Consider the following 19,789-nt stretch of genomic DNA (forward strand, 5'->3'; position numbering starts at 1 on the left):
GTTAACGTCCTGTCACCTTTCAGTTGAATCTATCGTTTCTCCACCAATTTCAAACTTGTTGAACTCTACTTTGAAAATCAGCTTTAGTAATCACCTGTGATTTTTGTCATCTGCTCAATTTTAAAAGTATTTTCATTCCACTATGTCCACCTACCAATCTCAACCTCAGTCTACTAAAACCTGGTTCAACTCCAATTCTGACGACATTCTAAGCAATTCGCAGCTCCCTGTCAATTCTGAACAACAGCCAATGGGCGTTGATCAGAGTGCAAATGCCCAGGCCTTGTCCATTTCCATGCAAAGTCTATTTGCGATCTACAGCTCTATGGCCGAGAATCATCAACTAATTCCCGGTCATAGCGACGCCAATTTCAAGTCCAATGGTATCACCAGGCCATTACACGTTGATGTACTTATTCAGCAGCAACAAGAAAGGCAAAAAAAGCTGCAGAATGCGGATGCTTTGGCCTCCAAGCTTGCAGGAATTGCCTTGAGAGACAGCGATGGGTCTCGCAGCAGCGGATCTCCAGCATCTCAGCTCTCTTCTCTCTCTTTGATGCCCGGTGGAAGTGTTCAGCAGCGCCAGCAATTGGATAATTCGTCTTCCGTAACTGAACCTACATCTGCTTCTAATGGTATGCCTGCTCCTGGGCTTCAAAGGCAAATTAGTGATGCTTCCCAGCAAAGACCAATGACTCCACATATGTTGGATCCGTCCCAGATTCGCTGGTACTATTTGGATCCCCGGGGAATTCAGCAGGGACCTTTTGATGGCAATACCATGCAGCAGTGGTACACGCAGAAGTATCTTGCTCTTGATCTATGTATCAGAAGGGAGGGCCACTCAAATTACAAGACTTTAGGAGACTTTGTTTCTTTCATTGGTGAGTATCAGTATCCATTCTCCGTTCCTTTGCCTGTTGTACATGTTCCTGTAAATTCTGGTCCTGTTGTTCAAATTGAAACTCCTGGAACTCCTGTCAATTCTGCAGCGACCCCTTCAGCTGCTGTTGAAATAGCAGGCACCTCTTCGGGCCCTGTCAGGTCTTCCTTTCAAGCCTTTGAATCTACATCAGGATTTCTTGCTTCTTCTGATCCCTCAGCTCCCTCAGCTCCCTCAGCTCTCTCGGCTCTCTCGGCTCCCTCTTCTTCATCTGCTTGGTCTGTTGGAAATGCTGATTTCTTCAAAAACGATATGTATGCCAATCCTTCCTTCTTGCATAGCGATGCTGCATTGAATGTATCCGGTAAGTTGTTTGGTAATGATGACAAGAAACTGAAACAGTTGGAGCCTGAGGTGTTGCTACAATCGCAGCCTGAGCCTCGGTCCGAGCCCCTCTCTGAACTCCACTCTGAGTCCCAGGTTGAGTTTTCAAAGCCCAAATCCAAAAAGCATAAGCTTGAAAAGATCAGAGCTGAGCCAAAATCCGATTTCCTTGAGGAATCAGAAATCAAGACACCTTCAAAACATCATATTCAACCACATGTTGTTAAGACTTCGGAGTCGTCCAAACCAAGCAAAAAGGGAAGCAAGACTGTCATTGCTCCCTGGGCTTCCAGTACTGCCCAATCTACTGCTCCTCCCAGATCCCTGACTGATATTCAGAGAGAAGAAGAAGAAGAGAAGAAGAAACTTGAAGTAAAAGCTAGAAGTCTCTTGGAAGAGCAGGATAGGTTGTTGGCTTCAAAGCTGGCACTTGAAGAGGAAAGAGGGGACTCGATTTCAGACGATTTATCTTCGTATGTAATGCAACAGCCGGACAACGATTCTGCTTCGTTGCCTACAACTTCCACCTGGGGCAGTTCCTCCGGTAACAATGTCGTTAAACAGCCCGTGAAGAGTTTGGAAGAGATTCAACGTGAAGAAACCAGGATGGCTGTTGCTAAAGAGCGGGCTTTGGCCGCTTCCCATCATCAGAAGAGTATTGCCTCTGCTATTGCTGCGCAGAAACAGACTTTTGCATCCTCCGTTTCCTCTGGTTCTTCTCGTAGTAACGACAGCAGTTGGACCGTAGTTACCAGTAAGAAGGTTAAGAGCGTTGCCACTAATGGATCTGCTCTCTCTGCGTTGCACAGGCAGCATACGGCAACTTCTCTTTCACCTGCTACATTGCGGTCTGTTTCTTCAAATGCTCACGCTGCCGCTTATGGCTCCTCCAATGCTAAAGTTATTAAGGCAGTTGCCACCACGGCACCATCTTCTTCTGGAGATTACTTCGCCGCCAAGCAGTTTTTGGCCTGGTGTAGAGTTCAATTGCAAGGCCTTTATACGACCGTGAACAGAGAAGATGTTCTTTCCATCATGCTTCAACTTCCAGCAGGCTCTGAGTCCACAGAAATTATCTCAGATACCATATACTCGAATTCGTCCGTCATGGATGGACGGAGGTTTGCCGGCGAGTTCAATAAGCGCAGGTGCAAGGTCGAAGAGTATGTTGTCAAGCAGGGTTACGACTTTAACTGGCAAGAACTACTTCAGAACAGAACCACAACTTCTACTGCTTCGGCCTCCCATGATGATAGTTGGGATACAGCTTTTACTAAGGTTGTGTCCAAGAGGAGCAGAAGAAGAAACTAAATCCAACTATGTATGTATGTACACTACTTCACTTGAAAGAACTTCATCCAACTATCCAACTATGCTTTGTATCTATGTACACTACTTCACTTGGAAGAACTTATTCCAACTATGTATCTATGTACATATTCTTAGATGTCGGTCACACTCCATTGCTTGGAATGCTGGTCCTTTCTATCGTCTATCGACTTGATTCTTCTTCTTAGAGCCTCGTTCATCGTGGTTTCCTGGCAAACAGGAAAGAATGTTTGGGCCCATCCCTTTTTGAATGACTCTGCCTCCATCGCCAACTGCGTCAGTTCAAGTTCCTGTAGCTTTTTCTGAATCTTGAGCCTCTCGTGGTCCTCGTCTCCAATGTATCCCTTCATATAGAGAATATTGAAGTAAGGCTCGCACTCCTTCAACTTGAACATACGTCTAATAGCCTCTGAACCTCTTCTTATTAAAGCCGCCTTGAGTACCTTGCTGTTCACTTTAGGTTCTGTCTGGTTCTTGAGCTGAATGTACATCTCCTTAGGTCTGTTCTCATAGAAAAGAGGCTTCATTGACTGCAACTTGTCAATTTTTCTTCGTCTATAAAATATTGAAAACACCACAAACGTTACTAAGAGAACCGTTATGTATGCCACTGGTGTATAAATGGAGATATTGGATGACGCACCTGTAGATGATGATTCCGACGATGATGTCGCATTCCCGCTAGCCTCGCCAGTGGAAGAGCTTGAGATTGTCGCCGACGCAGTTTCAAAAAATGACTCCGTAGATTTCTCCGACGACATCGTTCCAATCTTTGTTGATGATGTAGAAGACAGAAGACAAACGTGTCGATAAGAACTTGGGTGGAACCTTTGAAATCACCACCCCAACGTCCTAAAAATTTCACCCCGAAAGCTCTGTCTACATCTTTACACCACTTTTACATCTTTCCGCTATACTTCTATTACTTTCAGCTGTAGGACTGTACAAACTCCTTCTTTTTGGCAATATCCAAGTATTCTCCTAGTAACTTGAGCTTCCCGTAGTTAGAAAGGCTCTCTCTGATGGATTGCTCTGTAATTTCAGTTTTCCGGTCCATCTCGAACAGTTTCATTCTGTACCTCAAGTCTAGTCGGAAGTTTGAAACGTTATTATAGACAAATGTAAACCAGGATTCTGGTAGAGGAGTGCATGCCAAGTCAGTGGGATGTATTTTAATACTGAGAGCTTTAAAACGGTGGTCGTTGGTATTGGTTTCCACAAACTTGTTGATATCAAACTTCTTGGGGAACCTCATCACAGACCTATTGTTAGTCGTAGTACCTTCTACCAAAACAAATATTGCACGACTATGATCGGTAACCTTCAAAGAATGCGAAACTGATGATTGATGCGTCTGTTGTAGTGCAAATTTGAAACAATTCAGAGGAGAACCCACTTTGGCAAGTTGTCCCTGTTCGTTAATAGTATAAAAAACAGCCGATGAACATCTGCAGCTAATGTAGAGAACTAACGAGTCCAATGGAGATGAGAAATTAACGAAAATGATATCTCCCTTATTAGGTCTCTTCGAGTTGATAGTGGATTGGTTTGACTTCTTAACTCCATCAACCAATAATTCTGTCTGGGACAAGTTGAAAAACACAGCAAGATATAAATATAGTAAAGGCTTGCATAATTGACCAATTGGAGAAAGAAGAATAAGGCCAAGAGTTGATACCACTAAGAATGGGATCTTCACTATAAAGACCAAGGGTTTGACTAAGAATGTGACTAGTAAATTTTCATTGGTAGATGGAATTGGCATGAAAGGAGAGATCCCCGTTCCCTTGTCTCTGAAAGCTGTGAATTTCTCCATTAGGGACAAGTTAAGTTTAAATAAAGAAGTGATGATTAAATTATAAGAAGCGATCGCGAGCCATTTTCATTAAATTTAGGCCTCCTCTTTAAACCCCTTCAGGGAAGGGAACCTTTAATGATTGACTGACCTCAGGATAATAGTTTGTCATTTTCACAAAGTAATCATGATAGTTTGCCTCAAAGATCTCAGGCTCAATGCAAAGTGCGACCAAGAAAGTTATGAATCCTGAGTTGATCGAGTTTAATGTGACTGAAGTGATGAAATAAGCTAGTAGAAGTTGAACAATGAATCCACCCACTATGAATTCAGGCGCCACATTAGTATTCTTCTGGAAACCAACAATAGCAGCATAGAATATGCCAGAACTTAATACGCAGGTCAAAATTGAGTAGAAAGTAAGTGTAGCACCGATCAAACAGTCCGTAATAAGGATGAAAATTCCCTTGTACTTCATGATCTCAAAGGTATCTCTAGCAGATGCTAGATAGCTCTTACCGTATAAAGCCATGTAAGAATAAGCGTATTGGTTGAACCACTTGATCCAGTATTCTGCCTGAGCGAATATAAAGTCAAATATTGACACTATGCAGGCCAAAATACAATAGATAAACGCATTGGCACCAAAATCATCAGAAGAAGAACCTCTATGGGTCCTTCTTTCAGCCAATTTCTGTTGAAGTACGGCCAAGATCTGTCTCATGGCCCTGATAACGGACACTATCAAAGAGCCAAAGCAGATGCTACCAAAGCAGTAAGTAACAGCTCTTTTAAAGGCACCCCAAGCAGGATGCAACGGCTTTAGAGGTGATTTCTCAAAAAAGTACCAGGAGCCGTAAACTCCCGAAACGGTAACATGAACCAAGTTCTTTAACACTTCGAAAATGTAATAGCCTGTAAAGAGAACATAGATGTAAATCCAAGTCGAAGTGGCGGAAACGCAGGGTTGGTTTTCCGGGTCATCGGTGGGACAAGTTCTGTCATCTATTCTGATTCTATCGGCATAAATAATGGCTGTCATGAACATATAGACGAGACCAATTAATCCTGAACTAATGGAACCTAGAAAAGAGACAAATGGAATAGAAGGATGTAATCTCATGACCTCAATAACTATTTTCAACATAAGAGCAGTGAAACTCAACTTGCTATAGTTTTGATAGATGAAAGTAAGAGAAAGGATACCCAGAAAGAAGAAAAGAAGGCCAATAAGAGCAGCACCATTGGCAAAAGAAATGGTAGCAACAGAGAAAAAGGTCAAGGGAATGATGAAGTAGCCTATAAACACAAAGAACATGGGGAATAAGTAGGCAAGAAGTAGAGCAACCATTGAGCAGATTATGGGAGTGCCAACTGTGGTCAAAGCCAAAAGGATAAGATCACGTTTGTTCTTATCTGACGTATCTGAAGTAGGAGTCAAATAGGCCTGTGAAACGCTCTCTAAGAACGGGGCATTTACGGTCAAATCTTTGAAACAAAGAGTCGTTATGATGATAAAAAGGAGTACCACTGTTAGAAATATGATTGTGAATATTCCGTCATTGAACTTGGGATGATCGACTCTGAAGGACTTATCGAATGAGTCAGACTCGACGGGGATTCTCGGTTTCTCGAAGGAATATTCATATTCAGGGGGCTCCTCATTCTCGTTATCTTCGTTAAGGTGAACAGAGGAATATGGAGGAGGAGAAAACATAGTGAAACTAAGGTAATCAAATAAGAGGCGAGAGGTAAGAAAGGGAGGGGGGGTATAACAAAAGAGAGTAGCAAAAATTACAATGATGTATGTGTTCATGGTAATTTATGTACAGAAATGATTTTTAGCACATAATTTAATGGTAACGTATTGGTCAAGTTGGTTAATGCCATCATCAGTATATTCCAAGGGCTCCTCCACACCTCCTTTCCTTGGAAAAAAAGTTCGAGAATTTCCAACCCCATAAATTGGGTTAAAACAATGAATTGACAAGGAGATAATGCAAAACTACGCCACAGCAACATAAAACTAGTCTCCCGTTTGTGGGGTATACAATAGAATAGAATACGGTGACAGAAATCAATTTATCTGAAAAAACATCAGAGGCATTGAAGACTTAAAAGTTCTGGACCTCCGGACTGGCAAAGTCCAGGTAATCATCTTATGAGTGATCTCGGAAGAATTCCCCAGTTTGTGTGGGCGTTTTTGCAGGAGACCACGGATTGATTATTAGCCAGGTTAATATTTTTTAGATTCAGTGAAACTAAGTGAACTGACGACACTAGGCCATGTATCCAAGCATACAATGTATCCACTAGGCTACAGGTTGTGCTTAAAGTTGAGAGTCTAAAAGTTCGCTGTTTTTTCCGCTTTTTTTTCCCGCTTCTTTTCGCTTCTTTCCGTTACCACCCAAAGGAGTTAACTGCATCTATTATGTTATATTATATTTGCGGGGCTACGGCGAAAAATCCATCAGCCGTCGTAGGCCGAGCCGCGAGAGCCTGGTGGTTTGGGGGGAACCTGGTGGGAACCTGGAGGGAACCTAGAGGGAACCTGGTGGGCCTGATGAGACTCGTGATCATGAAGCCTGGTGATTGATGAGCACCCAGTATAAGGAGCGTAGCAATTTCCGTGGACTCGCGTATATAAATAGCTAGGTTTGACCTCTAACTAATTGCACAGTCTTTGTACTATTAGGTATTAATTTGCTCCCCCTTATTAAACAAAACATGCCTAAACTCATCACTCTAAACAACGGCGTTAAGATTCCTCAAGTCGGTTTCGGATGCTGGAAAGTTCCTAAGGATATTTGCCCACAGCAGATATACGATGCCATTAAGGTTGGCTACAGAATGTTCGATGGTGCCACTGATTATGGAAATGAAAAAGAAGTTGGCAAAGGTCTCCGTAAGGCCATTGCTGACGGTATTGTTAAAAGAGAGGACCTAGTTATTGTTTCCAAGCTCTGGAACAGTTATCATAGTCCAAAGAATGTCAAGCTTGTAGTTAACAAGATTTTAAGTGATCTAGGATTGGACTACCTAGATGTCTTATACATGCATTTCCCAATTGCTCAGAAGTTTGTGCCAATTGAGGAAAGATATCCACCAGGATTCTTCTGTGGTACAGAGGGAGTCTGGGAATATGAAAATGTTCCAATTGCTGTCACTTGGGCTGCCATGGAAAATTTGGTCAAGGAAGGTTTGGTCAAATCTATCGGTATCTCCAATTCCTGCGGTGCTGTGATCCAGGACTTGTTGAGGGGCTGTAAGATCAGACCACAGTTACTTCAAATCGAGCACCATCCTTACTTGGTCCAGAAGAGATTGGTTGAGTATGTTCAGGCACAAGGTATTGTCATTGTGGCCTACTCATCCTTTGGTCCTCAATCGTTTGTGGAAATGGATAATCCTATGGCCGTCAATTGTCCTAAATTGTTCGACAACCCAACCATCAAAAAGATCGCTCAGGCTCACAAGGTCTCGGCCGCCCAAGTTCTTCTCAGATGGTCCACTCAGAATGGAATCTGTGTTATTCCAAAGTCCAGTAAGAAGGAGAGATTGTTGAGCAACTTACAGTCTGACAAATTCAACTTAACTGAAGCTGAACTTAATGAAATCGATGGTCTCAACAGAAATTTGAGATTCAATGATCCATGGGATTGGTCTGATGATCCAAAGACCAAGATTCCTACCTTTATCTGAGTAATGATTGTATAGTTAAAATCTTTGTCAATTTTGCTCCTAGTTAATTTCGTTCCTAGTTAATTATGCTCCTAGTTAATTTGGTCTTAGTAAAATTTCTTCTATTTGTCCCGCGACTAAATCTGTACAAGTCAAGTTAATCACTTCCTTCTTTCTCTGTAATCGCCATGTCAGTTCCAATTGCTAAATCAATTAAGGTCGCTCTACTTCAATTTTATGCAGGCTCAGATAAAATTGCCAATCTTAGCAAAGCCAAAGAGTACTTTCTTAAGGCTTTGAAAAAAGAGCCTGATTTGGACTTGCTGGTCTTGCCTGAATGCTTCAATTCCCCATATGCTGTTGATCAGTTCCACAACTATTGCGAGAGGATCCCCGGGGGTGAAACTACAAATATGCTCTCCAAGTTTGCCAGAGAAAATAGCATCAATATCATCGGAGGATCATTTCCGGAATTGGGTGAAGATGGGAACGTCTACAATACCTCCTTGACTTTCAATAAAAGTGGTGAAATTGTAGCCAAGCATCGCAAAGTTCATCTTTTCGATATAGATATTCCCGGTAAAATGACCTTCAAGGAGTCTGCATCTCTTCATTCTGGAAACAAAGCCACAGTTTTCGACTTGGAAGGACTAGGAAAATTCGGTTTGGCCATCTGCTACGATATCAGATTCCCCGAATTAGCCATGATAGCATCAAGAAGGGGCGCAGGTGTTATGTGCTATCCTGGAGCTTTCAATACGGTCACTGGACCTAAATTCTGGACAAAATTCGGTGTGGCTCGAGCCATAGACAACCAAAACTATGTCATTCTTTGCTCTCCCGCAAGAAATCCTAACGGTGGCTATCAGGCATATGGACATTCCATGGTTGTTGATCCAAATGGTGATGTTCTAATTGAAGCAGGACACGGTGAAGAAATTGTCTACGCTGAATTGGACCCCCAAGTAGAGATCGATGCCAGGACAAGTATCCCTTTATCTTCCCAGAGAAGATTTGATATCTACAAAGATGTTTCCAAGGATGCTGTGACCAGTGCGCTGTAAGTAATTACTCTATCCTTAACTCCGCACCACATTTTTATTTATCCGAGATCCGCAGAGCGGCCTCGGGTCAGATCTCAATAGCGATCTTTTATCTCCGATAGGTGGGTAATCTTCATGTAAACTCCATGTAATCTCCATGTGTTTGTTCGCCATGTATTCTCCCAGTGTATTCCTTCTTTTCTTCATACAACCAGATCAATGTTGAAGAGCTTTTTCTCGGCTTTTTCCTCCATTCAGGTCACACCGTTATCTGGAGCCTACAAATTCGTATCGTGTCCTCAACCTGTCAAAGACACTGGATGCACCTACTGCGAGCTTCCGCAATTCCCTTCGAACCGTCAGATCGACTATGAACGCCAGCTTAGAAATTCCAAAGTTGCCTTATATAAGCATGCTTTAATACTACATGGACTTCCGGATCATAAGGCGTGGCCCAGAAGGTTCGAAATGGCTCCTGATAGTATCATCTCTACACTTAATGCACTCAAGAGACAATATACAGATGGATATCATCCTTCTCTGATAAGTATGACGAGTTTACAAGAGCCCGCTAATGTCGATTGTCAACTAGTGGGTTTGTATCCCGATGGCTTGGTTATTCATGTTCCTAATTCCAGATTAAAGGATTTTACTAGAGCTTTTCTCGATGGAAAAGGTGGTGAAGACTCTAAGGAAAAGGCGGCACTTCGAGAAACGTTTAAAACTCGAAAACTGCTGAAAGATTACGTTCTTGTGTGTGGCCATTATAAAAGAGACATTCGTTGCGGCCTACTGGGACCCTTGGTCAAGGCAGAATTTGAGAAAGCGTTCCAATTGGCCCAAGTCCCTAAAGAAAAAGTCGGTCTCGGGTACATCTCACATATTGGAGGCCATTCGTTCGCTGCCAATGTTCTCATCTTCAAGAAGAACGGCGATGTCATATGGTACGGCAGAGTTGAGCAAAGAAACGTCCAGGGAATTGTTTTGAAGACAGTCCTAGGTAACGAGATAATCGAGGAGCTTTACAGAGGTTAGAACTCTATCTATTTAAATATATACTCTATTCACTTAATAGCAGCACTACTTCTCTTGCCAGCACCACCTCTAATTAATTCCAACGAATCCTCGGAAACTTCCGCCACGGGAAGATTCAATGGTCCCTTGTCGGACGGAACAGGCAAGAAACCAATTTTGATCAAGTAGCTAATATAAATTCCCATCACTTCCAATGTGACGCCTGTTCCATCAGAATAATCGTGGCCATCACTATTCCACCGGACGTCTTCTTTCAAAGTCTCGGTGGCATTAGAGTCATCTAATTCCGGAGCTTTGGTAGTTTCAGGCAAGTTCCCCAACACAAAGTGAAGCAAAGGGAATAATGCACAATCAGAATGACCTTCATCTATAACATACCTTTCAAGGTCGTTTGCCCAATTCGTGTAATGTGTCTCGGATACGTCGTATCCGTATTGGGTGAGAGATGCGAGCATCTTATTGAGTGGTATTCTTGGATGTCCAGTAACCTGAACCACTGGCAAATTAGTCTTGCCATCAAAAATAGGTGGGTGTAAAGCCGACGAAACAACAACCCTGGCCACATGATTAACAGGAACGGTATTGACTCCATTCTTTATATCTGGATACTCACCTACTTGGAGGCATCCCTTTAACATTCTGAGTAAAAAGTCATCCGTATTGGCAGCACCAGACAATGAGCTTCCCTGGATATAACCAGGTCTCACAATGGCACCTCTAAGTCCCCTTTCGCCAGCTCGACGAATGATGTACTCTGCAGACCACTTCGATTGACCATAGCCGTTACCCAAGCCCTTGGAAGATCTCATTAGGTCATCAGACTCTGGAATTCCCTTCTTACCCTCTGCCACCAACTTATCAGAGAGCGCATTGAAGTGTTCAACGTCCAAAGTGGACGTGGTAGAGACAAAGCTGAAGTTCTTTGGTTTACCTTGAGCGGCCAAATTGAGAACATTAATTGTGGAAATCACATTGGCATTTCTCAACTGAGAGTACGGATACACCCAGTGCACCATGGCACCGTTATGAATAATCACATCAATTGTTTCGGACAAGTGACGATAAACGGCGTCGCTTAGGCCAAGCTGCGGTTTGGCCAAGTTTGCTAGCACAACAGTAATCCTCTTCCTCCATGAATCCTTCCAAAGGCCGTAGGTGGTTCCAGCATTAACAAGTCTCTGCATACCAGCCTCGGTATCTTTAGCCCTAACATGAGCATAGATATGGATATTGACCTTATCTGACCTAGATAAAAGCTCGCTTGTGATGAACGATCCAAGAAATCCAGTGCATCCAGTGAGAAACACGTTGATTTCGCCGCTTCTATCCAATCCATATTTGGTAGCATATGCAGGCTTCAACATCGTCGTGCACAAATTGACAGCATCTTCGTAATAGTCGACGCTGGTTGTCTGTTCAACAGAAGAGGAGTCGTGTTTTTCAACCCGCTCAACTTCCGCAGCAAATGAACTAATGGTAGGGTGCTTGAAGATTGTTCCAAGTGGAACATCTATACGGAATTTCTTACGAAGCTGGAAGATCATACGTGTAGCTAGAATAGAATGACCACCCAAATCAAAGAAAGAGTCATCTGGATACACGCTGGCAGGTCTATTTGGTAGCACATCAAGCCATAAATCTCTAATTTTAGACTCCATTTCAGAGAACGTAATATTTTGTTCATCCTGTTCAGAAAATTTGGCCACTTCAGACAACTGTGCTTGGGATGGATACGGTAGCTTAGGCTTGTCCACTTTACCGTTAGGATTCAATGGCAAGCGAGTCATAGGAATTATAAGCGTAGGAATTGCGTAATTGGCCAACCTCTTTTTCAAATGGGCTCTTAGAGACTTTATTAGCTTTCGGAACTCGACCAATCCTTTGACTATAGGATCTGCAATATGTTCAGTCTTTTCATTAGTCTCGTAGTAATTTTCAAGATCAGAATTCAACTTAGGAACAACAAAGGATATCAAAGTCTTATCCCCATTTCGATCGTTTCGTACAAGTGTCACGTTCTGCCGAATGAGAGGATACTGAGAAATATGTGTATCAATCTCCCCTAATTCAATTCTGAAACCTCTAATTTTGACCTGGTCGTCTGCTCTACCACAACATTCGCAGTTGCCGTCAGGAAGGTAACATCCCAAATCACCAGTACGATACAACCGATCACGTGGACCTTTCCAAAACTTTCTCCAAGATTCACCTTTATCGAGCGCCTTATCTCTGGCAATAAATTCATCTGGAGTTGTGTACCAGTTGTTCACAAACTTCTCCTTGTTTTTCTCTGGCAATCCACGATAGCATTCCGCTAAACCGGCAGCACGAACATAAATTTCACCAACCTCTCCAACACCACAAGTCTGTAAAGTATCATGACGATTCACAACAAGTAACTGAACATTATCCATACCTTTTCCGGCAGGCATAATATCCTTTTGTGTCTCCAAGAAATAACGATCTTTAGCTCTACTAGTAATCTCAAAGTAAGACACTGCACGCTGTGTTTCGGTGGTACCGTACATGTTGACAATATAGCAATTTTTTGCCAAGGTCTGAAGTCTAAGACAGTCTCTCTTGGTCAAGATATCGCCGACAAAGAATGCATGATGCAAAGAATCAATCTTAGCCGTAGCCTGAGCAGAAAGTAATTGGCCCATTGCGGGAGTTAAATGAGTGACGGTAGCACCATGTTCAGCCATCCACTCGGCTAATCTACCTGGAGTACCAATGTCATCTTGGGTTGGAACCAAGAGGGTGGCTCCAAGAAATAAAGGAGTAAACATGTCTCTCTGAATAGGATCGTGTGCGATACCAGAAAGCATAGTGAACTTATCCTTCTCATTGAGATGAAAGGTCTTGGCCATCCATGGGAAATAGTAGGCAAGGGAGAAGTGACGACCTAGAACACCTTTGGGGATTCCTTCTGAACCGGAAGTAAAGGCAAGTGTTGGAGCAGAGTCCGGACCGACGAGGACGCCTGTTCGCTGTGACTTGTACTGTTCGTAAGGCTGCAAAATGTCGGCTGAATCTTGCTGGTTGTTGTCTTCACCACCATTGATACAACCATCGTCTTGAAGTTCCAACGCATCGATGCGAGTTACCACATGCAATTCGTTGGTAATATAATCCTCCACAAGCTGATTGATAGTACCGGCTTTTTTGATGACAATAATTCCTCGAGGATCAGCAACCTTCAAGTAAATATTCTGTCTAGCAGGGGGATAGGCAGGGTCGATGACAGAAAATGTAGCACCGGCTTTCAACACACCCATAACAGCCACCATCAAATCAACACCTCTATATGCGTAAATCATAACAATATCGCCTCGTTTAATATGTGTTTTAACTAAGTAATTGCCAACAATGTTGGAAGCCTGGTCGATTTGACGATAATTGAATGTTCTATCGTATGTTTTGGGATCTAAAAAGGAAGCGGTCTCGATAACGCAAGTTCTATCAGGAAATTTAGCGGCATTATCACTGAAAATGTCCTGAATAGCACCACGGTAATTGCTATAGTCTAAATCAGCAGTTGGATCGGGCAAAATGGTCTTTTGAGAAGAGGTGATCAATGAGACTTTAGAGATTGGTAAGGAGGAATCCTCAGCAAAGCTATTGGCAGTTTGTCTGAACTGCTCACCAAAGTATTCAAGTCTCTTTTCTCTATATAGAAGAGCATTGTAAAAGACATTTATTTGTCCATTTTCTTGCTGAAAAAGAGCCAGATCTCTCACAGATCCATTAACAGAGGTAGCTAGCTTCTCTTCAGATCCTCTGGAATGTTGAAAGGATACCCTGAAGAGAGCTGGAGCAGTATCAAGACTTCTCTTGTCTTGTAAAGCACTGACAATCTGGTTGAGTGGTACAACTTTTTGAGAGAGTTGATCATAAAGATGGGTGACCTGCTCATATAAATCATGAAATGAACTATTAGGATCATCCAAAGTAAGTTTCAACACAAATGGCTCAAACTTGTCATTGTCAGTAGCAATGGTAATCTCTTCATCGCCGGATAAACGATATACCAAGATGACAAACAAAGTCAAATTAGTGAGAAATGAAGATTGTCCATCAGAAAGGTCAGAAATGATTCTCTTTTGTTCATCAATTTGACCATTTGTAGGTCTATTGAAGTCAGAAGGAAGGCTATTGAGAGTGGGAGAACCCAAGAAATCCAACCAAAATTCTAAGGACGACATGATGAAAGGAACGAACAAACAAAAAGGGAAGAAAAAAGGTCAAGTGGAAACGATGAAAATTGGAGTCAAATCAAATATGTTGAAAAACCATGAAAAGCTCGACGAACGGCTTCAAATTAATGACTGATTTAAGAAATCCGAGAAAAAAAAAAATTGAAATTGTTCCGGATGACATCTCGGGCGGTGCTGAGGGAGAGAAAGAAATTGATGCTGTCATTTTGATATCGTGTAATGGAAGCTGTCCTCTTTTTTTTTTTTTTTCTGGGTTCCAGCAAACAAAGGGAAGAAGATAGAAGAACTGTAGCCTAGAGAGAATTACAAATTATAGTTGATCAAGGGATGTCGCAGCGGAAATTACAGCAAGAAATTGACCGCACGTTTAAGAAAGTGAATGAAGGTATCGAAGAATTCGACTACTTATATGATAAACTTCAAGAGAGCGATAGTCAATCACAGAAGGAGAAGCTAGAAGGGGATTTGAAGAAAGAGATTAAAAAGCTTCAGAGAAGCCGAGAGCAGATCAAGAATTGGATGGGTGGTAACGAATTAAAGGATAAGAAGCAATTAGGTGATTATAGGAAGAAGATTGAAAGAGAGATGGAGAGATTTAAAGAGGTGGAAAAGATTATGAAGACTAAGGCTTTTTCCAACGAGGCGTTGGCTTCAGGGACGTTGACATTGGACCCAAGGCAAAAGGAGAAGGTGAAGTGTTCTCAGTTTCTTGAGGTAAATATTGATGAATTGCAGCGACAATCAGAAGCCATCGAGGCGGATATAGACCGAGTGTATGCGTCAATGAAGAAGCATCGGTCGGATTCGTCCAAACAGAAGGAGATAGAAGAGCAAGACGTAAGATTGAAAAATCACAAGTATCACATTTCGATGTTGGAGAGCGTTATGAGACATTTGATGAACGATAAGTTGCAGGTAGACCAGATAAATGAGATTCGAGATGATATTGAGTACTATGTGGAGTCCAATGACGATCCTAACTTCATTGAAGACAATGACTTTTACGAGGAACTTGGTTTGGATGAGACTACTGGTGAATTCACTGTTACCGGTGTTGACGATGAGTCTGTTGTTGATTCTTCACAGGAATCTACTCCTGCTCCTACTTCTGTTCTTGCAACTACACCTGTTGTTTCGTCCGCCATGGCTGCTTCTTCCACTTCTTCTGTTTCTGCTTCACCTTCCTCGTCTCATCGTCGTATCAAGGATAAGGATTTAGATAAAGAGAAAGACAATGATAAGGATAAAGATAAAGAACTCAAAAAACAGACAACCCGTCTTTCGTCTGTATCGCGTGTCTCTTCGCAAACTGCTCGTCCAATTTCTGCCTTGGCACCTTCACGGTCCAGTTCGATCTCAGAGATTCATCCAGTGACTGTGGCTCAAACGTTAGCCTCCCAGTTGTCGCATACTCAGCATAGCTCTCCTAAATCTAAGGTTGCTACGCTAAATGGAGGACTTAAACCATCTACTCCTGTAGGTACACCCAAGCTGAGGTATTCCACAGTAGCTTCTGCGGCACTTTATCAAAATCATTCTCAATCTGCTATCATGTCCACAGCGCAAGACCAGAGGCAAATGTCGTCGAGTCAATCACAGTCAATAATGGCACAGAAATTGGTAGATTCCAAGGATCACTTGCAGTCCTCTAGTATGGACGTGACGGGATCATCCGTATCTGCTGATTCATCATCCTTTTCTACCTCTTCCTCCAACTCTAAGGATACTGTTGCCGAGATCCAGAAGTCTCTCTCCTTTATGAATCTATCAAGCTACACAAACTTGCCCGGTGGTTTTGACAAGTATGTGAGAGCTTTGGAGACTGCCAAAGAGAGATTAGTGGACTGTCACGAAGACGAGAATTCGACTAGGAAGAGTACCAACGGTACCTGTGCTTCTTATCCATTTGATTTGAAGCTTCCGTCGTTTGAATCCATCTTTCCACAGCTTGAATCCTCGCTATTGAACTGTCCAGACTCTTACGATGCTGATACGCCTAAAAACTATGTTCCGTCGAATCAGTTTGTCACTCAACCTTGCTTTCCTCAAGAACCGGCGGTTGAAGTTATAGGTTCCACAAAGCTACTAAAGAAGCTGGAGCTCGATACTTTGGCATACTGCTTCTATTATCACAACCAAAGGTATCAATCATCGTTCAGTAATGTTCATCATTCCGTGAATAACGGAGACCACGATTATCTACAGTATATAGCAGCACGAGAGTTGCACAATCGTAATTGGAGGTACGATAAGCAATCCAGATCATGGTTCCACAAGGATGATGAGCAGGATGCTACAGACTGGAAGTTCTTTGACTATAAGGACACGTGGATGGTTAGAAGAAAGGAGAATTTCCAATTCAACGAGGACCAAGAAGAGGCGGCCTTTTTCTAAAACTTCATCTATGTATTTAATCTAGTTCTCTTTTTATAAACACTTGGCTGAAGTGGTAGCATTGCTGGTAGCATGCTTCGAAACCGTCCACTCCCCCATAGTAAGGATCATTCACCTCTTCTGAAACCAAGGAATCTTCTTTCCAATGTCCAAAAAGTTGAACGACAGCTTTAGAATTGCCAGGGTTTCTGGATTTCAAAGTATGCAAGTTGGCATTATCCATGCAGATGATGTAATCGAAGTGGTTGAAGTGATCTGCGGAAATCTTCTGGGCTCGATGATTTATAGGGACATTACGCTCCTTGCAGACCCTAACAGTTCTATGATCTGGAGTTTCGCCTGTATGATAAGCAGCCGTTCCAAATGAAGTTATTTCTGAGAAACAGTCAGACAAATCATTGTCTTGCACCACCTTCTTAAAGACAGCTTCAGCCATAGGACTACGGCAACTAATAATGGAGTTAGTAAGCAGTAAAAGAATAGTCTGTTGATTATACTTACATATTTCCAAGGCAAACAAAGGCCACTTTAATAGGCTGATTCTGAGTTGTCATGATGAATGTAGCAACAAATCGAGATAGTTTAATATTCAAATTTTACTGGAGTTTTAATTCGTCCAGATCTCAGATCTCAGATCTAGATATATTATTTTCGTATGCATATGCGTTTGCGTATTAATTAACCTTTTCCTCCTCGATGAAGCAGTTTAACCCGGTAAATGCTTCATTCAACGATCTCTCATAGTAATCATCCAACTTATAACCACCGGCCTTAAACTGTACATCACTCACCATTTTTTCCAGATATGGATCTTTATACTTTGAAGGATCCAAATGATATGGCTTCGGACTCAATCTGTCTCCATCAAATGGTGTAAATGGCACCCGCAATGCAGCATCCTGGTTCTTCTTCGAGGATGATTGCTGGTTCTTAATGATCGCTTCCTTTTGTCTCTTATATTTCTTGTGCAGATCTTCCAGTTGCTTTTTATACTTACTTGATTGCTTCTTCATGGACTCCTTCACGGATTTAATTACTGCGTCAGGATCCTTCTCCTCTGAGGACTCTTGTAATTGATCCATGGCCTTTATCTTTTCCAAACTCTTCAGATTGGTCTGCTCCTGTACTATAAGTCTATTCAACCTGATTCTTTCCGATTTGTACTGCTTCTCCAACTTCTGTAGACGAATGAACTTCTCATATTCTTGGTCTCTTCTTGCATTATTCAATCTGATCGACTGTTTGTTGGCAATAGAGTACTCTTTAAGCTGCTCTTCAGTTTTCTCAATGTCGATTTTGTACAACATCCTGTATACTATATCTTCAATCTCTTCCTGGTACTTGTTATACACCTCGGTAGATGCGAAATCGTGCTCCTTTTTGTTGTATATGCTCAACACTCTGCGGCGAATATCGCACTCTTTCTCTACTTCCAAATCATCAAATATCTGAGTCTTGAACTTGTTCTTACGTAAAATCTTGCCACAGTTAGGATAAGGACAAGGTGATGGACCCAATGAGAAAATTCTGTCAACGCATGAATCGCAGATCTTATGGTAACATTCGGGATTTATCTTAAACTGAATCTCGGGAGAAAGATACTTGTCCGTTTTGCACACAGGACACATGTCCTTGGGCACATTATTCCAATCTAGTTCAACCATGAAGAAAGAATGAACTAGTGAAAGATCAAGAAAGATTATATAATAACTTTGCCACATATATATTATGATTTGTGGCTTAGTAATCAAAGTCTATTGGCATAATTAAACTTTTGTCTCACCTAAGTACGCGTAACATCTATTACTCCGTTAGTTATCAGTCTGAGATGATCTCACAAGAAAGTATTGATCTGATCAACTCTCAAATCTTTGAGAATAAGCAGCCTCTCACTTACAAAGTTCTTTCCAGAAAATTGAAAATTAGTAATGAGTCCTCGAGAGACCTGTTAGAGAGTTACTATGACAAGTATAAAGAACAGCACCACCAGCTTTGTCCGACATACATTTTAATGGGAACACATTCACATGAAAGTGACCAGAATAATGTTGGGGATTATGGAGAAGATAGTGGATCGATGCTTATTAAATTGTGCAAGTTGTCTGAGTTAGAAGAGTCCAAGAAGCAGTTTCGGCGAGTTGATTCAAGCTTTATTTATAGTTTGAGTATTGGTGATGTCTCGTTGAACAATATTGCTGCTGTAAATGAAACCATTCCACCTACTAGTGAGTCAGATTGTGGAGTTTATGGAGTGATACGAACACCTACCTCAGGAATATTTGATAAACCATTAGTAGAGAAGAAGCAAGTTAAAGTGGAAGAGAAGAACGATAATAGAACGATAGCAGCAGAAATAAAGACTGTTAAAGAAGAAACGGATCCATTTGCATCATACAGAGCAAGAAAATCCGAGGAAAAGAAGGCAGAAAGAGAAGCCAAAAGAGAAGCCAAAAGAGAAGTCAAAAGAGAAGTCAAAAGAGAGGTCAAAAGAGAAGCCAAGAGAAACAGAGTGGTGATAGATGAAGCACCTTCCAGAAAGAGAACTAAGATTGAAAGTGATAAAGCCAGGGAACAAGAAGAGGAATTGTCTAAGATGTTTGAGGATGATGATAAAGATGCTATGGAGGTTACTAATCCCGAAGAGAAGGGTATTGATACTACTGAAGATAAGGCTGAAAGTCATGCGGATGAGATTAACAAATCTCTTGACGAAGAGCCCCAGGCTGATGAGACGAATGCTCAGAAGTCACAGACAGACGATGTTAAGACTTATGTTGATGATGACGGATACATGGTGACGGTGAAAAGCTCGAAATCTAGGTCAAAGCCACCAAAGGCACCAAAGGGAAGTCGGAAACCTTCTTCATTTGACCACAAGCTTGAGACCAAGAAGAAGGGACAAGGGCCCAAAAAACAGTCTTCGTTGATGTCTTTCTTCGGAAAGAAGAGATAGGTGGTCATCTCGAGGCGGTGCAGTCTATCTGTGAAATTTCAAAATGCAGAGGAGATGTCAAAAGAAGCGTATTGC

The 19,789-nt window shown here is 42.0% G+C and overlaps 12 protein-coding genes across 12 annotated transcripts; 6 read left to right on the forward strand and 6 right to left on the reverse strand.

Annotated features, from left to right (window-relative positions):
• Nucleotides 1-142: 142 nt before the first annotated feature.
• Nucleotides 143-2,578, forward strand: FOA43_003067 (uncharacterized protein; the record flags this gene model as incomplete). Its single annotated transcript, XM_038923345.1, has 1 exon — nucleotides 143-2,578. One exon carries the CDS (start codon nucleotides 143-145, stop codon nucleotides 2,576-2,578), a length of 2,436 nt encoding a protein of 811 aa, XP_038779273.1.
• A 131-nt stretch (nucleotides 2,579-2,709) lies between these two features.
• On the reverse strand, nucleotides 2,710-3,357 carry FOA43_003068 (uncharacterized protein; the record flags this gene model as incomplete). Its single annotated transcript, XM_038923346.1, has 2 exons — nucleotides 2,710-3,151; nucleotides 3,353-3,357. The coding sequence occupies 2 exons, from the start codon at nucleotides 3,355-3,357 to the stop codon at nucleotides 2,710-2,712; spliced, it is 447 nt and encodes a 148-aa protein (XP_038779274.1).
• Nucleotides 3,358-3,524: 167 nt separating this feature from the next.
• FOA43_003069 (uncharacterized protein) lies at nucleotides 3,525-4,361 on the reverse strand (the record flags this gene model as incomplete). Its single annotated transcript, XM_038923347.1, has 1 exon — nucleotides 3,525-4,361. One exon carries the CDS (start codon nucleotides 4,359-4,361, stop codon nucleotides 3,525-3,527), a length of 837 nt encoding a protein of 278 aa, XP_038779275.1.
• A 139-nt stretch (nucleotides 4,362-4,500) lies between these two features.
• On the reverse strand, nucleotides 4,501-6,108 carry FOA43_003070 (uncharacterized protein; the record flags this gene model as incomplete). Its single annotated transcript, XM_038923348.1, has 1 exon — nucleotides 4,501-6,108. One exon carries the CDS (start codon nucleotides 6,106-6,108, stop codon nucleotides 4,501-4,503), a length of 1,608 nt encoding a protein of 535 aa, XP_038779276.1.
• A 1,010-nt stretch (nucleotides 6,109-7,118) lies between these two features.
• XYL1 (NAD(P)H-dependent D-xylose reductase (XR)) lies at nucleotides 7,119-8,093 on the forward strand (the record flags this gene model as incomplete). Its single annotated transcript, XM_038923349.1, has 1 exon — nucleotides 7,119-8,093. One exon carries the CDS (start codon nucleotides 7,119-7,121, stop codon nucleotides 8,091-8,093), a length of 975 nt encoding a protein of 324 aa, XP_038779277.1.
• A 167-nt stretch (nucleotides 8,094-8,260) lies between these two features.
• On the forward strand, nucleotides 8,261-9,136 carry FOA43_003072 (uncharacterized protein; the record flags this gene model as incomplete). Its single annotated transcript, XM_038923350.1, has 1 exon — nucleotides 8,261-9,136. One exon carries the CDS (start codon nucleotides 8,261-8,263, stop codon nucleotides 9,134-9,136), a length of 876 nt encoding a protein of 291 aa, XP_038779278.1.
• A 136-nt stretch (nucleotides 9,137-9,272) lies between these two features.
• Nucleotides 9,273-10,150, forward strand: FOA43_003073 (uncharacterized protein; the record flags this gene model as incomplete). The annotated part of the gene is made up of 2 exons (XM_038923351.1): nucleotides 9,273-9,280; nucleotides 9,331-10,150. 2 exons carry the CDS (start codon nucleotides 9,273-9,275, stop codon nucleotides 10,148-10,150), a joined length of 828 nt encoding a protein of 275 aa, XP_038779279.1.
• Nucleotides 10,151-10,179: 29 nt separating this feature from the next.
• On the reverse strand, nucleotides 10,180-14,355 carry FOA43_003074 (uncharacterized protein; the record flags this gene model as incomplete). Its single annotated transcript, XM_038923352.1, has 1 exon — nucleotides 10,180-14,355. The coding sequence occupies one exon, from the start codon at nucleotides 14,353-14,355 to the stop codon at nucleotides 10,180-10,182; it is 4,176 nt and encodes a 1,391-aa protein (XP_038779280.1).
• A 339-nt stretch (nucleotides 14,356-14,694) lies between these two features.
• Nucleotides 14,695-16,761, forward strand: FOA43_003075 (uncharacterized protein; the record flags this gene model as incomplete). The annotated part of the gene is made up of 1 exon (XM_038923353.1): nucleotides 14,695-16,761. The coding sequence occupies one exon, from the start codon at nucleotides 14,695-14,697 to the stop codon at nucleotides 16,759-16,761; it is 2,067 nt and encodes a 688-aa protein (XP_038779281.1).
• Nucleotides 16,762-16,777: 16 nt separating this feature from the next.
• Nucleotides 16,778-17,315, reverse strand: FOA43_003076 (uncharacterized protein; the record flags this gene model as incomplete). Its single annotated transcript, XM_038923354.1, has 2 exons — nucleotides 16,778-17,210; nucleotides 17,263-17,315. 2 exons carry the CDS (start codon nucleotides 17,313-17,315, stop codon nucleotides 16,778-16,780), a joined length of 486 nt encoding a protein of 161 aa, XP_038779282.1.
• Nucleotides 17,316-17,435: 120 nt separating this feature from the next.
• Nucleotides 17,436-18,425, reverse strand: FOA43_003077 (uncharacterized protein; the record flags this gene model as incomplete). The annotated part of the gene is made up of 1 exon (XM_038923355.1): nucleotides 17,436-18,425. One exon carries the CDS (start codon nucleotides 18,423-18,425, stop codon nucleotides 17,436-17,438), a length of 990 nt encoding a protein of 329 aa, XP_038779283.1.
• Nucleotides 18,426-18,589: 164 nt separating this feature from the next.
• FOA43_003078 (uncharacterized protein) lies at nucleotides 18,590-19,714 on the forward strand (the record flags this gene model as incomplete). The annotated part of the gene is made up of 1 exon (XM_038923356.1): nucleotides 18,590-19,714. One exon carries the CDS (start codon nucleotides 18,590-18,592, stop codon nucleotides 19,712-19,714), a length of 1,125 nt encoding a protein of 374 aa, XP_038779284.1.
• Nucleotides 19,715-19,789: the final 75 nt, after the last annotated feature.

The sequence above is a fragment of the Brettanomyces nanus genome, chromosome 3 (genome assembly GCF_011074865.1).
Source record: "Brettanomyces nanus chromosome 3, complete sequence".
In the NCBI taxonomy this organism is placed as follows: domain Eukaryota; kingdom Fungi; phylum Ascomycota; class Pichiomycetes; order Pichiales; family Pichiaceae; genus Brettanomyces; species Brettanomyces nanus.